We start from the raw sequence: 17,640 nt of genomic DNA, 5'->3' as shown, positions 1-17,640 counted from the left end.
AAGTTAAGAAATAATCTACAGTTGATGTTATGGATATAATTCCTTAGCAATTGTGCATTAACAACTTTATATACTAGAAAACTACACATTTAATCCCAATTTGTGGGGAACAGAGACTGTTTTGCCGAGCTACAAAAATTAGCTTATTTTGAAAAGTGTTTTTTCTTAAAAGTGTTTTTCTCAAAAGTAATTTTGGTGAGAAACCGTTTGTGTTTGACTAATTAATTTGAAAAGCAGTTCAGAGCAGCAATTAGTGTTTGGCCAAACTTTTACAAACTGCTTCTAAGTGTATTTTTCTCAAAAGTGCTTTTGGAGAGAAGCTATTTTTTTTTGCTTCTCTAAAACTGCTTCTGCTTCTCTTCAAAAGCATTTTTTTTCATTCCAAAAGCTTGGCCAAACACATCAATTTTTGATAAAAAGCACTTTTGGTTTAAAAAAGCGCTTCTAGCCCAAACAAAGTTTGGCCAAGCCAACTTTCTAAAATCTGCTTATTTTGAGAAGTATTTTTTTTAAAAGTGCTTTTCAAAAAAGTATTTTTGATGAGAATCAGTTTGTGTTTGACTAATTAATTTAAAAATTACTTTTGAGCAGTAGTTAGTGTTTGGCCAAACTTTTGAAAATTGCTTCTAAGTATATTTTTCTTAAAAGTGTTTCAGAAAAGTGCTTTTGGAGAGAAACTACATTTTTCTGCTTTTGTTTTTTCTTAAAAGCATTTTTTTTCTTTTAAAAGCTTGACCAAATACCTCACTTTTTGGCCAAAAACACTTTTGGAAAAAAAAAGAAGAAGCCCTTTTCGCCAAATTTATTTTTGATCAAACGGGCTATAAGTATCATCCAAATGGAGTTTACTACAAATCAAAGACTGATTGAATCTTCATGACAATATTATTGAAGTAGTCATAATCAAGTATATGGGAGTGAAAATTACACGCAACCACATCTATCAAATTATGATCTTTCTTTCTATGATATTTTGTCAAAATAATAATAAATCATGTTGTTGGTTGGTAATTCAATTGTTATTTTTTACAAATAATTAAATTCTAAACCCATGGTGAAGTCATATTTTCTTTAAAATTGTGCCTAGAGAATAATTCTGAGGAACTGCTTGTGAAGATCCAATAATAAACCAAAATTTCTAGGACGTATACCACATCTAAAATGAAAACTGTAAACTGTAGTTGATATTCACACACACATATATATGGTCACTTGCTTCAATATAGTATCTGAGTAGGCAAAGATCTTGACTTCGAGTCTCACCACTATTGTTAAATGAATTTTTATGTGTTTGGCGAAAAAAATGAATGAAGCATGCAGGTGAGAAAGAGTGTTCAAGAAATAATTAAGTAAATAAAAATATGCACTCTTTGATAACTTAAACTTTTAAACGAGATAGAGTTCACAATTCAATAGCATTAGTCTTATTCATTTACTTTTGAAAAAGCCTCTCTCTTTCCTTGCTATACTTGTTACTTGTTAGTACCTAACTGTTCACTCAACTACAAGATTGATTCCTATAATTCAGAATTATAAAAAAGTAGAACACCACTTAACTTTCAATCAAATCGACAGGATAAAGTAGTCCCTGAATTCCCAACACAATGGTTGATTAAACAAGAAAAAGTTGAATTATACAATGATTGCTCAAACAAGATATATATAAAGTTATGAACTAAATTAAATATATATGGCCACTTTGATTATCTTCTCTCTTTTTTATTTATTTTTCTTTTCTTAAAAATCAACTCCAAGATTTTCAGTTCTCTAACTTGGGTCCCTCTGTCTCTCCTTCTCTGTCTTTATGGATTGAATGATAAGCAGCATCACACGTGGAGTCTGAATGAAGAGACTTTGCTTCCAACCACAATAATGTAATTCTTTGCCAGCAAATTTTTCTCTCTTTTTTCCTTTTCATTAAACAAAAATAAATATACATTTTTGAGAAAAAATAATTTTCACTATGTTACATTCATACCCTCACAAAAACAAAGATTTACTCTCATGATTAGCATTACTTTCCAATTTCACATAGCCCACTTGTATAATTCCCACTCATTATGTTTGTTGCTTAAAGCTTGCATTCACTTCTCTCTTTCCCTTATCTTTTTCTTCTCTTTTGACTGAGGAATATGAGAAGAAACTTCAAGCAGCCTAAAGCTATACAGCTACATAGTTTTACTAATACGGAATGAGAAAGAAAGATTACACAATGACCCACAAAACCACTTTCTTAAGTTAATTTATACAGAGGATTCAAGATTTAAATTTGACGATTTTAATTTCTATGTTTTTAGCACTAAAATCGTTATATATACTTTTGAAGTTTAACATTGATTGAACAATAAATAATTTTTACCTATATATCTATCTATATTTCGTGTTGAAAATATTGGATTCAATTGAAGCCTCTAGTCTTATTGGAAGAATTAACTCAAATAGTCGCTCATCCAACCGCTTAAACTAAAACTAGCTGTTGGAGGTATAATATATGTATAATTTATATATATGATTAAAACAAAGAGTAGTCCGGTGCACTAAGCTCCCGCTATGCATGGGGTTGGGGAAGGGCCGGACCACAAGGGTCTATTGTACGCAACCTTACCCTGCATTTCTATAAAAGGTTGTTTCCACGGCTTGAACCCGTGCCTCCAGGTCACATGACAGCATCTTTATCATAAATATACAATAAATATGGCCGGCTATTTACGTAAAGATCCCATAAATATACATCATACTACATATACTAGTAAGCTACTAGCTATCTAGCTTAGCCCCCACTCCCAAAATAGATCTCCCACAAGAAATACCACCACTATATGATAATGGAAACTGGCCATGATAATTATGGAAACTCTATGCAAAGGCCAAATTTCCCATTACAATTATTAGAGAAAAGAGAAGATCCCATCTGTTCTACTTCAGTCTATCCATATCCAAGTCCTTCTGCTGATCAAAAATCAAATCAAGAACCAAACAAGAAACCTCAGCCAAAAAGAACCTCAACAAAAGACAGACACACAAAGGTTGATGGTCGTGGTCGTAGAATTCGTATGCCAGCAACATGTGCTGCTAGGGTTTTTCAGCTTACTAAAGAATTAGGTCATAAATCTGATGGTGAAACAATTGAATGGCTTTTACAACAAGCTGAGCCTTCAGTTATTGCTGCTACTGGTACTGGAACAATACCAGCAAATTATTCTTCACTTAATATATCTTTAAGAAGTTCTGGTAATATTTCTAGACACAATTATCTTGCACAAAATCTTAGTCATGGGGTTGGTTTATTTTCATCAGAAAATTCGTCTATGGGGTTGAATATTTTTCCTAGTGGACATGTAAATGTGAATTTAAATGCCATGTTACAAGCTAAGCAGGAACTGTGTGATGGAGAGAGTAATAATAATATTGGACGAAAACGGCGGTCGGAAAATCAAGATTTACTGCCGGTGTTACAAAATTACCATATGGGTAATAATTATATGTTACAATCTAGTAATTCTGGGTCCATTCCGGCAAGTTATCAAGGGCAAATTCCGGCGACAACATTGTATATGATGACAAATAATTCTAGTCATGATCCTAATGCTATGTGGACATTTCCTAGTACTATTGGCAACTCAAATATTAGAGGAGGGTCATTGACAAATAGTGGATTACTAAATTTTATGAATTCTCACCCATCAGTATTCGGGCAACATTCGGGCGGCGGCAGCGGCGGCGGAGGGACGGTGGTGGAAGGACAAATGGGAATGTTGACGGGAATGAATACATTAAGGCAAATTGGTCATGCTAGTGGTTCTTCTAATCAGCATAATGGAGCAGATGATCATGGAAATAATGATCACCATTGTCATCATCCCTAATTAGATCAATCACAAAATGTATGTATTTTTTGTGTTTAATTAATTTTAATTTCTTGCAAGGGGACAATACAATATCTATATATGTACTCCTAATTACTAGTAGATTGTATTATATTAGGGCAAATTTGATTTCTTGAATATTGAGAGCAACATTTTCTTTAATGGGATTTCTTCAGAAATTTTAGGGTTTGGCAAGAATTTTGTGAAGAATGCCAATTTCATTTCCATTGCATTTTTTTTTTGTTTTCCTTTGAAGAGTGTATATATATATATATATATATATATATATATATATATATATTATCAATTTTTGCTGATTATTTTGAATGTTATTATTATCCTTTTATGTTTTGAGACAAACAAACACTAAATAAAATGAATGCAAAAGTTAGATATTTTGCTAAACTACCTATTTAAACATGCATGAGTAAATAGGATGTATATTATATTGAGAAATGGTCTAACTAATTAAATTAAGAAAAAGGTGTTGCTGAGGCATGTTAATTAATTCATTGATCCTAATATACTGAGACTGAATCAGAATTAAAAGTTTATGTATTCTGAACTTGTCACTTAACTCATGATAGCTCGTTTAAACTATTGGGTTCACAATTATATATTTATATATATTTAATAAATTATATAAAGAAAAGTTAATAATTCATCCTAACTTGTACTTAATTCTGTAGCTCCTCCCCTGATAAAAAGGGAGGAGCCCACAAACTGTTTGATTCAGCCGTCTCAGTTGGCTTCTCAGGTGCTGACACTCAGCCCTAGCTGATGGCCATTACCAATATTTATAGTATTTGCGTTATACTTAGTAGTAAAGTTATTTCTGCACTTGTTAAATAAGGAAAAGATGCAGTCAAAAGCTGGTCGTTTTGGTTAGTTGTGTCTTTGGTGATTGGTATCATATCCCTACCACACATGATCAATGTCAGAAGTGAATGTGAACTCTACATTTAACAGACTACCTTCTTCCCTATCATGATTGATGATGAGCCATTTTTCCTTTTGAGTTTAGCTTATGTGCACTAATAATGTAGTATTACTATATCATTTGTTTACCTAATAGGTAATTTTAGGTAACTGTTCATAAAGTAAATTAATAATTTGAAAACTAAGTAAAAATATTACTGTAGGTTAAGATATATTAATAATGTAAAAATTCTTTATACTGGAAGAAGTCATTTGGTTGATTTATTGGTATAATAATCGCATCATAAATTTCACATAAGATCATATAGTGTTCGGTTGACTGCAAAAGAAAGTAATCGCGCATAACTCTAATGCAACATTTGGTTTGCGATATTAAATAATACTGGCATTAAGTTATCCGTGATTCTATATATTATTTTATACAAGACATAAAGTAAAAAAAGAATACATATCATTACTAGAAAATGCCAAATTTTCGACCATGAAATCCGGCGGAAATCAGTCGGAAATCTCTTATTTCCGACGGATTTCAAGTGGTCGCAAAAATGATGGTCGCAATCTTTCGACCGTTTTGGTCGCAACGGGGAATTGTGCAGTTGACCAAATGAAATTAATGCCTACGTCCACTTATGGTCGGTATATTTGCGACCGATTCAGTCGCACTATTATTAATATAAATTAATTATATTTTACATTTTTCGACCGTTTTGTTCGGTAATTTAATTATTATTTATTATTTTATTTAAATTTTCCGACCAAATCGGTCGAAAATTAAGAATTTAAAAAAATAATTAATTAAAATTCCGACCACTTCAGCCTCAAATCTGGGAATTTCCAGGTTCAACTTTCGACCACTTTGGTCGGAAATCAGTCACAAAATTTGGTAAATGCAGTAGAATTTTGCTGTATTTTAAGCCACACCCCCTGCCAAGTCAAACAACCAAATACACAACAACCAATATCACAAATATTCTTTCAATAGAACCTAAAACAACAAGTATCAAACTTGTTTAAACATAACAAAATCATCTATTCTATTAAACCACATAAAAATCTAAAGCTTTCAACCAAAGTCACATTACACCAAGTATAAAAAGAACAAATTTTTGCAACAACCAATCAAGTCTAAATATCCTATTACACAATTCAAATTACTATCGATCCTCATCAGTTTCTGTAACGACCCGACCGATCGTTTTGAGATCTAGTGCGTCGTTTGGCGGTTTGAGGCCTGGAGTAGCTTCACTTCATATTTTATGACTTGTACGCGCTGTCGAAATTGAATTTTGGGAAGTTCAGAGTTGATTCGGATGGAAAATTCTCAATTCAGAAGCTTTAAGTTGGAAGAGTTGACTAAGATTTGACTTTTAAGTAAACGACCTCGGAATCAGAATTTGAAGGTTCCAATAGATTTGTATGATGATTTCGCACTTGGGCGTGTGTTCAGGTTGAGTGTCGGGTGGCCCGGGAGCATTTCGACGATTATTATGGAAAGTTAACATTTTTAAATTTTAGAATTTTCTAAGTTTGATTTAAAGTGGACTTTACTGTTATCGATGTCCGTTTGAGGTTCCGGGACTTGAAATAGGCTCATAATGTGATTTGTGACTTGTGCATAAAGTTGGGTGTTATTCTGGAATGTTTAAGTATGAATTGGACGCGTTGGTCGAAGTTTGAATGTTTGAAAGTTTAAAGAAAGGTTTTGGCCATCGATTCATAGTTTTGATTTTATTTGATATGATTTGAGGCCTCGAGCAGGTCCGAGTTATGTTATGGAACCATTGGGTATATTCGGACGGGGTCCCAAATGGCTCGGGTGAGTTACAGACGTGGTTCATATCGTTTCGTTTCTTGATTTCTCTGCTGAAGGGGTTCTGGTGCTGGTGCAGTCGCTTCAGCTGAATTTTGATCACAGAAGTGACTTCGCAGGAGCGGGCTCATCGCAAAAGCGGGAAAAGGGTAAGTGGTGAAGGATCGCAGAAACGACGTTATGAAGGCATATCCGATGGCACAGATGTGGCTTCTTAGAGCGCATAAGCGAAGGGGAGCATAGAAGCGGGCGTCAATTGTCACACTTGTGTTGTCATAGGAGCAAGACCTTGTGTGCAGGTGCGAAGGGACGAGCGTCCAGTGCTCTCTGCAGAAGCGGACTTGATACCGCATATAACGACCCGATAGATCGTTTTGAGTAATTGCGTCCAGTTCGGCAGTTTGAGGTCATGAGTAGTTTCACATAGTGTATTATGACTTGCGTTCATCATCAACTCTGGTCTATGAGTGGTTCGAAAATGATTTTAAGGGGTGACTCTCATTTGAGAAACTCGAAGTTGAAAGAATTGATCAAGTTTGACTTTTGAGTATTTGACCTCAGATCGAAGTTTCGATCATTCCGGTAGGTCAGAATGGTGATTTTTGACTTGAGCGTATGCCCAGATTTGAATTTGGATGTTTCTAGAAGGTTTCAGCACCATTTGGCGGAAGTTGAAAATTTAAAGGTTTAGAATTTTCTTAAGTTTGACCATGGTTTGACTTTAAGTCTATCGGGTTTAAATTTTAGTTTCGGGACTTGGAATAGGTCTGTTTCATCATATGGAACTTGCATGCAAACTTTGGTGTTATTTGGAGTGGATTTGATAAGGTTCGGATGCTTGGTTTCGATTCTTGAAGTTCATTATGATTTTCATGCGTTTTGGCATCCGATTCGTGCTTCTAGAGGTTATTTTGCTATTTTGATTGTGCGAGCGAGTTCGTTTTATGTTTGTGGACCGGTGTGGGTGTTTGGTTTGGGGCCTCGAGGGCTCGGGTGAGTTTCGGATTGGTTTCAGATTGATTTTATTCAATTTTTGAGTGTTGGCACTGGTTCCATCACATTTGCGATGATTTTTGTCGCAAATGTGACTACCGCATTTGCGAACCTGGCTTGCTAGGGAAGAGTTCGCATTTGCGAAGTGTTGCTGTTCGCTTTTGCGAAGATGCCTGCTGCTTCTGCTAGGGCAGCTGTCTTTGCATTTGCGATGAATTTGGTCGCAAACGCGACTTTAGCAGAAAGTCCCATGTTTTGCTTTAGAAAAAGCTCGCTTTTGCGGGGTTCACATTTACGAACCCCGTGTCACAAATGCGACATCCGCAGCCTGCATATAGCTGAGTATTCCGAGACTTAGCTTCATTTTATCATGTTTTAAACCATAGCCTTGATGAAAAGCGATTTTATGGAAGAATTTTCATACCAAACCATTGGGTAAGTGCCTCTAATCAATTGTCAATTATATTTTATGATTATACATTAGATTTAACATCAAATTCATGAGAATCTAAGGGAAATATTTGGAGATTTTGTTAAAGTATTGAAAAATGAAATTTGGGATTTGAGATTCGAATTGGACTCGGATTTGAAAACAAAACACGTATATGGACTTGTGGGGCTATGGGTAGTCAAGACCTATCCTTGGACCCGAGTTTTGACCGGGTGAGCAGGGGGTTGACGTTTATTGACTTTTTAGAAATTGTATAAAGATTATAGCTTTGCTAATTAAAATTATTTTCTCTTGCATTGTTTGATGTATATTAGTCGTTTTAGCTAGTTTGAGCCGAGCGGAGGTGAATTTGTAAAGAAAAGGCTAATTTGAGTATTGATTTGGCCGAATTGAGGTAAGTATCTTGCCTAACTTCGTGTGAGGGAAACTACCCCTTAGGAATTGAGACAATTGCGTTATTCGTGTTATGTGAAATCCGTGTACGCGACGTGACGAGTAGGTACACAACCTATATGTGTTATTTGACCGCTTTCGAGTAGTTAAACACTTTCCATCACTTTAAATAAAGTGTCATAAATCGTGATGTCTTCCATCGTTAATCTACTCTTTACATGCTCTACTTGACATTGTTAGCACTTGTTCTTCCTCTTGTTATTTTGCACCTATATGCTTTAGTTGAAGTTGTTGCCTTCTTTATTGTCTTGTGACCTCTTATTTGTTGAGTTCCTTCCATGACTCCATGCTTATCTGCTACTTCCCTTAATTCTTGTAATTGCACATCTTAGTTGTCACGTGCTTCACTTGTCCTGTTGCTTTTGTAATATTTGTTGCGTTCCTTAATTTTTTCGTGGTTCCTTTATTGTCGTGTACTCATACCCTAGGATTGTGTAAATTCTTGTAAATTGAGTATTGGATTATTGTTGTTAATTTAAATTGCTTATGGATCGGGTTGCACACAACAACAGATGGAACAAGGGAGCATTATTTGATATTGATACAGTGGGATCGGGTTGCACGCCGCAACAGGTGAAATAAGGGAGGATTATGATATTGATATAGTGGGATCGGGTTGCACGCCACAACGGGTGGAATAAGGGAGAATTATTTGATATTGATACGACAGGATCGGGTTGCATGCTGCAACGGGTGAAATAAGGGAGGAATGTGTTTGTACGGTGGGATCGGGTTGCGCGCCGCAACTGATTATGTATTGTATTCATTGTTGTATTGTGTTAGCTTTCAGTATTTATCATATGAGATTCTGAGGACCGATATTTTTGGATTTACTAATTTCGAGGATTGAGTTGTTTTCGCTTGTTTACTGCTTTGCCGTCATTTTCTGTTTTTCTTTCCTATTAATATTATTTTGGTGAATTGATTTTCAAGATAAACTTACTACGTTGAGTCATTATCTCATACCCTTTTGAGTTGTTAGTAACTTAACGGATTTAAGTAAAAGAATTTTTAACATGCTTATCCGACGTGACTCTTAAGCTAAAACTCATTGTTTTATTTGGTACTTTACTATTCCTAATAGTTGTCGTATTTCACTTTAATTTATTTCTCAACTTAAACTCCTTACCCTATCTGATATTTTTACTTTGCTTAAAAATCATTATTATATTTTAATTTAGCAGATTCTATATTTAACCCGGTAGCTGATCCGATGCTTTACTTTATTTTAAAATGATATTTTTTTCACCCAAACGATTTCTGAAATAAACTCATTTTCTCATCTGATTTCCTACTTTATTCAAAGTTGTTAGTATGCCTTTTCGTATATATATAAATCTCTTGAACATCTTAATTAGCATTTGGCACTGATACTATGTACCTGGTAGCACATGAATTTTGCCGTGCAGAAGTGATTTGGAAAATGTGGGCACAAGGTGCCATGTGTGTAAAGTTTGGAAGTTGTGACTTATGACCAGAGATTACGAGAAGTGGTACTTGGGATAATTCTTGTTGAAATTCATGCATTAGGAATGATTTGATCGATTGAGTTGTCATCGATTTTCCTTGGATACATCCATATCTCATCTGTACCCGACTATGTTGTTGCTTAATTATTTGGTTGTTTATCGTTGCTATTTGTGCTCCCGTTATTTTCATTGTTTATTGTAATTTGAAATCCTTCTGCTATTGGCCTTATATTTTGTGACCAATATGTTCCATATGATGATTTCATCCTTCTACTATTGGCCCACATCCTTTTGCTATTGGCCTTATATTGGCCTAAGATTTGACTTTTAAGTAAATGACATCGGAATCGGAATTTGAAGGTTCCAATAGATTTGTATGATGATTTCGCACTTGGGCGTGTGTTCAGGTTGAGTGTCGGGTGGCCCGGGAGCATTTCGACGATTATTGTGGAAAGTTAACATTTTAAAAATTTTAGAATTTTCTAAGTTTGATTTAAAGTGGACTTTGCTGTTATCGATGTTCGTTTGAGGTTCTGGGCCTTGAAATAGGCTCATAATGTGATTTGTGACTTGTGCATAAAGTTTGGTGTCATTCCGGAATGTTTAAGTATGAATTGGACGCGTTGGTCGAAGTTTGAATGTTTGAAAGTTTAAAGAAAGGTTTTGGCCATCGATTCATAGTTTTGATGTTATTTGATATGATTTGAGGCCTCGAGCAGGTCTGTGTTATATTATGGAACATTGGGTATATTCGGACGGGGTCCAAATGGCTCGGGTGAGTTACAGACGTGGTTCAGATCGTTTCGTTTCTTGATTTCACTACTGAAGGGGTTCTGGTGCTAGTGCAGTCGCTTCAGCGGAATTTTGATCGCAGAAGCGACTTCGCAGGGGCGGGCTGCTCATCGCAAAAGCGGGAAAAAGGTAGGTGGTGAAGGATCGTAGAAGCGACGTTTTGAAGGCATCTCCGATGGCGCAGATGTGGCTTCTTGGAGCGCATAAGCGAAGAGGAGCACAGAAGCGGGGGTCAATTGTCGCACTTGTGTTGTCGTAGGAGCGGGACCTTGTGTGCAGGTGTGAAGGGATGAGCGTCCAGTGCTCTCTGCAGAAGCGGACTTGATACCACATATAACGACCCGATAGATCGTTTTGAGCAATTGCATCCTGTTCGACAGTTTGAGGTCATGAGTAGTTTCACATAGTGTATTATGACTTGCGTTCATCATCGACTCTGGTCTATGAGTGGTTCGAAAATGATTTTAAGGGGTGACTCTCATTTGAGAAACTCAAAGTTGAAAGAATTGACCAAGTTTGGCTTTGGAGTATTTGACCTCAGATCGAAGTTTCGATCATTCCGGTAGGTCAGAATGGCGATTTTTGACTTGAGCGTATGCCCAGATTTGAATTTGGATGTTTCTAGAAGGTTTCAACACCATTTGACGGAAGTTGGAAATTTAAAGGTTTAGAATTTTCTTAAGTTTGACCATGGTTTGACTTTAAGTCTATCGGGTTCAAATTTTAGTTTTGGGACTTGGAATAGGTCTGTTTCGTCATATGGAACTTGCATGCAAACTTTGGTGTTATTTGGAGTGGATTTGATAAGGTTCGGATGCTTGGTTGCGATTCTTGAAGTTCACTATGATTTTCATGCGTTTTGGCATCCGATTCGTGCTTCTAGAGGTTATTTTGCTATTTTGATCGCGCGAGCGAGTTCGTTTTATATTTGTGGACGGTGTGGGTGTTTGGTTTGGGGCCTCGAGAGCTCGGGTGAGTTTCAGATTGGTTTTAGATTGATTTTATTCAATTTTTGAGTGTTGGCACTGGTTCCATCACATTTGCGATGATTTTTGTCGCAAATGTGACTACCGTATTTGCGAACCTGGCTTGCTGGGGAAGAGTTCGCATTTGCAAAGTGTTGCTGTTCGCTTTTGCGAAGATGCCTGCCACTTCTGCTAGGGCAGCTGTCTTTGCATTTGCGATGAATTTGGTCGCAAACGCGACTTTAGCAGAAAGTCCCATGTTTTGCTTTAGAAAAAGCTCGCTTTTGCGGGGTTCACATTTACGAACCCCGTGTCACAAATGCGACATCTGCAGCCTGCATATAGCTGAGTATTCCGAGACTTAGCTTCATTTTATCATGTTTTAAACCATAGCCTTGATGAAAAGCGATTTTGTGGAAGGATTTTCATACCAAACCATTGGGTAAGTGCCTCTAATCAATTTTCAATTATATTTTATGATTATACATTAGATTTAACATCAAATTCATGAGAATCTAAGGGAAATATTTGGAGATTTTGTTAAAGTATTGAAAAATGAAATTTGGGATTTGAGATTCGAATTGGACTCGGATTTGAAAACAAAACACGTATATGGACTCGTGGGGCTATGGGTAGTCAAGACCTACCCTTGGACCCGAGTTTTGACCGGCCAAGCACGAGGTTGACGTTTATTGACTTTTTAGAAATTGTATAAAGATCATAGCTTTGCTAATTGAAATTGTTTTCTCTTGCATTGTTTGATGTATTTTAGTCGTTTTAGCTAGATTGAGCCGAGCGGAGGTGAATTTGTAAAGAAAAGGCTAATTTGAGTATTGATTTGGCCGAATTAAGGTAAGTATCTTGCCTAACTTCGTGTGAGGGAAACTACCCCTTAGGAATTGAGACAATTGTATTATTCGTGTTATGTAAAATCCGTGTACGCGATTTGACGAGTGGGTACACAACCTATATGTGTTATTTGACCGCTTTCGAGTAGTTAAACACTTTCCATCCCTTTAAATAAAGTGTCATAAACTGTGATGTCTTCCATCGTTAATCTACTCTTTACATGCTCTACTTGACGTTGTTAGCACTTTTTCTTCCTCTTGTTATTTTGCTCCTATATGCTTTAGTTGAAGTTGTTGCCTTCTTTATTGTCTTGTGACCTCTTATTTGTTGAGTTCCTTCCATGACTCCATGCTTATCTGCTACTTCCCTTAATTCTTGTAATTGCACATCTTAGTTGTCACGTGCTTCACTTGTCCTGTTGCTTTTGTAATATTTGTTGCGTTCCTTGATTTTTTCGTGGTTCCTTTATTGTCATGTACTTATACCCTAGGATTGTGTAAATTCTTGTAAACCGAGTATTGGATTATTGTTGTTAATTTAAATTGCTTGTGGATCGGGTTGCACACAACAACAGGTGGAACAAGGGAGCATTATTTGATATTGATACAGTGGGATCGAGTTGCACGCCGCAACATGTGAAATAAGAAAGGATTATGATATTGATATAGTGGGATCTGGTTGCACGCCGCAACGGATGGAATAAGGGAAAATTATTTGATATTGATACGACAGGATCGGGTTGCACGCTGCAACGGGTGAAATAAGGGTGGAATGTGTTTGTACGGTTGAATCGGGTTGCGCGCCGCAACTGATTGTGTATTGTATTTATTGTTGTATTGTGTTAGCTTTCAGTATTTATCATATGAGATTTTGAAGACCAATATTTTTGGATTTACTAATTTCGAGGATTGAGTTGTTTTCACTTGTTTACTGCTTTGCCGTCATTTTCTGTTTTTCTTTCCTATTAATATTATTTTGGTGAATTGATTTTCAAGATGAACTTACTACGTCGAGTCATTATCTCATACCCTTTTGAGTTGTTAGTAATTTAACGGATTTAAGTAAAAGAATTTTTAACATGCTTATCCGATGTGACTCTTAAGCTAAAACTCGTTGTTTCATTTGGTACTTTACTATTCCTAATAGTTGTCGTATTTAACTTTAATTTATTTCTCAACTTAAACTCCTTACCCTATCTGATATTTTTATTTTGCTTAAAAATCATTATTATATTCTAATTTAGCAGATTCTATATTTAACCCGGTAGCTGATCCGATGCTTTACTTTATTTTAAAATGATATTTTTTTCACCCAAACGATTTCTGAAATAAACTCATTTTCTCATCTGATTTCCTACTTTATTCAAAGTTGTTAGTATGCCTTTTCGTATATATATAAATCTCTTGAAGATCTTAATTAGCATTTGGCACTGATACTATGTACCTGGTAGCACATGGATTTTGCCGTGTAGAAGTGATTTGGAAAATGTGGGCACAAGGTGCCATGTGTGTAAAGTTTGAAAGTTGTGACTTATGACCAGAGATTACGAGAAGTGGTACCTGGGATAATTCTTGTTGAAATTTGTGCATTAGGAATGATTTGATCGATTGAGTTGTCATCGATTTTCCTTACTTGGATACATCCATATCTCATCTGTACCCGACTATGTTGTTGCTTAATTATTTGGTTGTTTATCGTTGCTATTTGTGCTCCCGTTATTTTCATTGTTTATTGTAATTTGAAATCCTTCTGCTATTGGCCTTATATTTATGTTCTTTGCATGTTAGTTTTATGTTATATCCTGCACAGGTACATGTCTGGTAGGTGTCTTGACCTGGCCTCGTCACTACTCTACTGAGGTTAAGCTTGATACTTACTAGGTACCGCTACAGTGTACTCATGTTACGCTTCTGTATATTTTTGTGCAGATCCAGGTATCTTGGATCGAGTTGGTTTTTAGACTGATGTGCGCGACTGGAGACTTCAAGGTATAACTTCTCGACGACCGTAGGTCCCGAAGTCACCTTCTATTGTATTTTATTTCCATCGTTTCCTATTATTTCGGAACAATGGTGTATTCATTGTATATAGTCATTCTTAGAAAGTCATATGACTTGTACTACCATTTTTGGGGTTATGTAATTGTTGTTGGTTCAACTATGTTATTACAGATATTAGTTAAGATATTGCAATTAAGTTAGTTAAATTCCATTAATAATCAGTATGTGTTAGGCTTACCTAGTCCTAAAGACTAGGTGCCATCACGACATCCTAAGGAGGGAAATTGGGATCGTGACAAGTTGGTATCAGAGGTCTAAGTTCATAGGTACTAAGAGTCATAAGCAAGTTTAGTAGAGTCTTGCGGATTGGGACGGAGACGTCTGTACTTATTTTCGAGAGGCTATAGAAATTATTAGGAAATTTCACTTCTTTCATTCCTTATCGTGCGGTATTGATTCAACTTGAAGTATATATCTTATATTCCTTTGCATCCACTCATGTATGATATTGCGCACTCGGTACCAGCTATGCGCCAACAGTTCGTGATGCTGTGGATGGGCTACGAGGGAGCCATAAATGCTTAAATATTATTTCAATATATCATCCAGACTGGAGATGTGGAGGTATTGAGAGATCATTCAGTTGTTCACGTGGGGGTGCAACAGGTTCTGACATCTGGTTGATAAGTACGAGCTTGGGAAGGTTTAATTGGTTAACTAGTCGTCGCGATCGTGGTAGGAAAATGGATGTTGATTTGAGGATAGTTGGTGGTATTAATGACTATGTGGTTCATATGGGATTTCTAGTGGAAGGTACATAATATCATTCAAGGTACTAGAGGAAGCAAATTTGACTGTTACAAAGATGGACATGCGCTTAGTAGATGACTTGGGGTATCTTATGATTGGTGTTGTACGAGCTCTGAAGTTTAGTATTGTGGATCATCGGATATTGTGTCATATGGCTCCGCGCTAAGTGGGGGTGTCCATTATCAACGATCAGATTGTAGGGCCATGTGTTATATCAGTTTTGGCCTGAGATGTATATATGTGGTATTGAAAGGTTCCCCGAAATTTGTATATGATTAAGATCTAAGTTTTGCATGGGATAATGATGGGACTTGCGGTATTTCTACGTCATTAATGAATCTACGTTTCAATATTGGAGAGGTCAGAGAAGTAATTTCAGACTCACAGTAGGTTTCTTCAGTATGGGCATCTCGGCTGCAGCATTATGGGGTGCTTCAGAGGAAATACAGTGGTTTATGAGCTTCTGGGCTACGTGGTTCGTGCTAGGATTTTCTGCATTGAGCTTTGATTTTGGGATCATTGTGTATCGATAGGAAGGAGTGTTACCCCAGAGGAAGGCGTGTAGAGTCACTATAGTAATGGAAGTATTTCGTCCTTTTTGGGTGGTAATTCTCTACCGGTTTTTGTGGCAGTACTCTTGGGTTGGGTGGTTTGTGTGACCCAGTTGAGTTGGGGAGATTAGGTCTTGATGGCTTAGTTATGTGCAGGCGGGTCTCGGAGAGTTCACGATAGTGTCGACCACGACTTGAGTCGGTTGTCTGCTACGGGCATAAAGAATATGTTGTGCATTATGCTTTTCTCTTGGATGGATATCAGAAGTTAATAGAATGTTGGCATTATTGGATATCGCATGTGAAGAGTGTGTATTTTAGGAAGGCACCTTGTGTTTTGGTTTGCGGATGCTTGGCTAATGGTATAGTGATTATCAGGTTTTGAGGCTTCTGAGGTCCGAATTTTGATACGTGGCATAGAAGACCGGCGTGGGTGCTTTCGTAAGATGATGGAGTGTGAGTGATGTATCAGCAATTTGAGTAGCGTAGTTGATATTGGTTATGGAAATTCTAGTATTCATGAGGTTTCAGGGTTGGATGTCCTTGTAGGAGGACTATTTCTTGGTTGCAGATTGTGAAAAAATGTTGAGAATGGGATAACTGATGTCATATATTATGGATAGGTTGCTATGGACTTTTGGAAGGATATTTATTTGTTTGGGAATGATCAAAATTGGTTTGGGGGCTATTTGAAAGCCCAATGGGAATGTGTATTTTATATCAGATCGGGATTTGGTTACTCTTATGAAATTCATATCCTGGGTTTAGTACCGTGCAAAATGGATGTTATCCGTGCCAGTTTGTGTTGTGTGCTTCTCTCTTATGCTATGATGGGTTGGGAAGTTATATGATTATTCGCACGCATGTTATAATCCCATTCAGGCCTTATGGAGATATGGGCAAGATGAACCTCATGATGTTGATTTGCTCGTTGCACCTTAGTTGTGCTTGTTTTCCTCCATGTTGTATTATTTCTATTCTTTTTTCCACATTTATATTTGTGCACTCTATCGTACATGATGTTGGCGTACATGTGATCGGTAGGCCCGAGCACTTTGGCTCGATGGGTATCCCTATGTGGATTGATATATTTGAGATTGGGTTGCACGCCATAGCGGATGTTATGTGGGATACCCTTTCCTTGTGTTTATTTGATGCTTTGTTTTCCCTCAGTGGAATGAGTTAATGAAATTGTACTTTTGTTGTTTTATCTGTTGTAATTGTTAGATAGTCCACATACCTAGCTTTCCTTCTATTTTTACTGCATATCTAAGATATTACTAGTTTGGTGTACGAACCGTGTTGTGCGAGAATCCGTGTGGTCTCGGGATGAGTTGTCAGTTGAGCTGCTTGTATTGGCTGAGAAGATGTTTCTTTACCTGAGATTTGCACTATCGTATCGGGATGAGGAGTGTTTGGAAGTATGATGCTATTTCCGCTCAGAATTGGGCAATGGCCCTTGACGGACGAGCGATCTTCTTGGCTTGTTGATTTCATGGACTGTTATGAGTTTCTGCGTGTTCTTTTATCATGGGCAGCGTTGCGGAGGTCCGGAATAAAGTTTTATTCGATATGAAAGGTATTACCAGTTCCAAGATTTCTATTGGACAATTATGGTAGTCGGAAGTTACTGCTGCGGGCATTTGAGTTGCGTGGAACATCATGTGATTGTACCCTGGGTTGGGATTGTAG

At 36.7% G+C, this 17,640-nt stretch overlaps 1 protein-coding gene across 1 annotated transcript; it reads left to right on the top strand.

Annotated features, from left to right (window-relative positions):
- The first annotated feature begins 2,745 nt into the window (after positions 1-2,745).
- LOC104099032 (transcription factor TCP15-like) lies at positions 2,746-4,028 on the top strand. Its single transcript, XM_009605904.4, has one exon. It carries the CDS (start codon positions 2,820-2,822, stop codon positions 3,864-3,866), a length of 1,047 nt encoding a protein of 348 aa, XP_009604199.1. The 5' UTR covers positions 2,746-2,819; the 3' UTR covers positions 3,867-4,028.
- The last annotated feature ends 13,612 nt before the right edge of the window (positions 4,029-17,640 follow it).

The sequence above is a fragment of the Nicotiana tomentosiformis genome, chromosome 10, assembly GCF_000390325.3.
Source record: "Nicotiana tomentosiformis chromosome 10, ASM39032v3, whole genome shotgun sequence".
In the NCBI taxonomy this organism is placed as follows: domain Eukaryota; kingdom Viridiplantae; phylum Streptophyta; class Magnoliopsida; order Solanales; family Solanaceae; genus Nicotiana; species Nicotiana tomentosiformis.
This window is presented reverse-complemented; position numbering and strand designations above follow the sequence as displayed.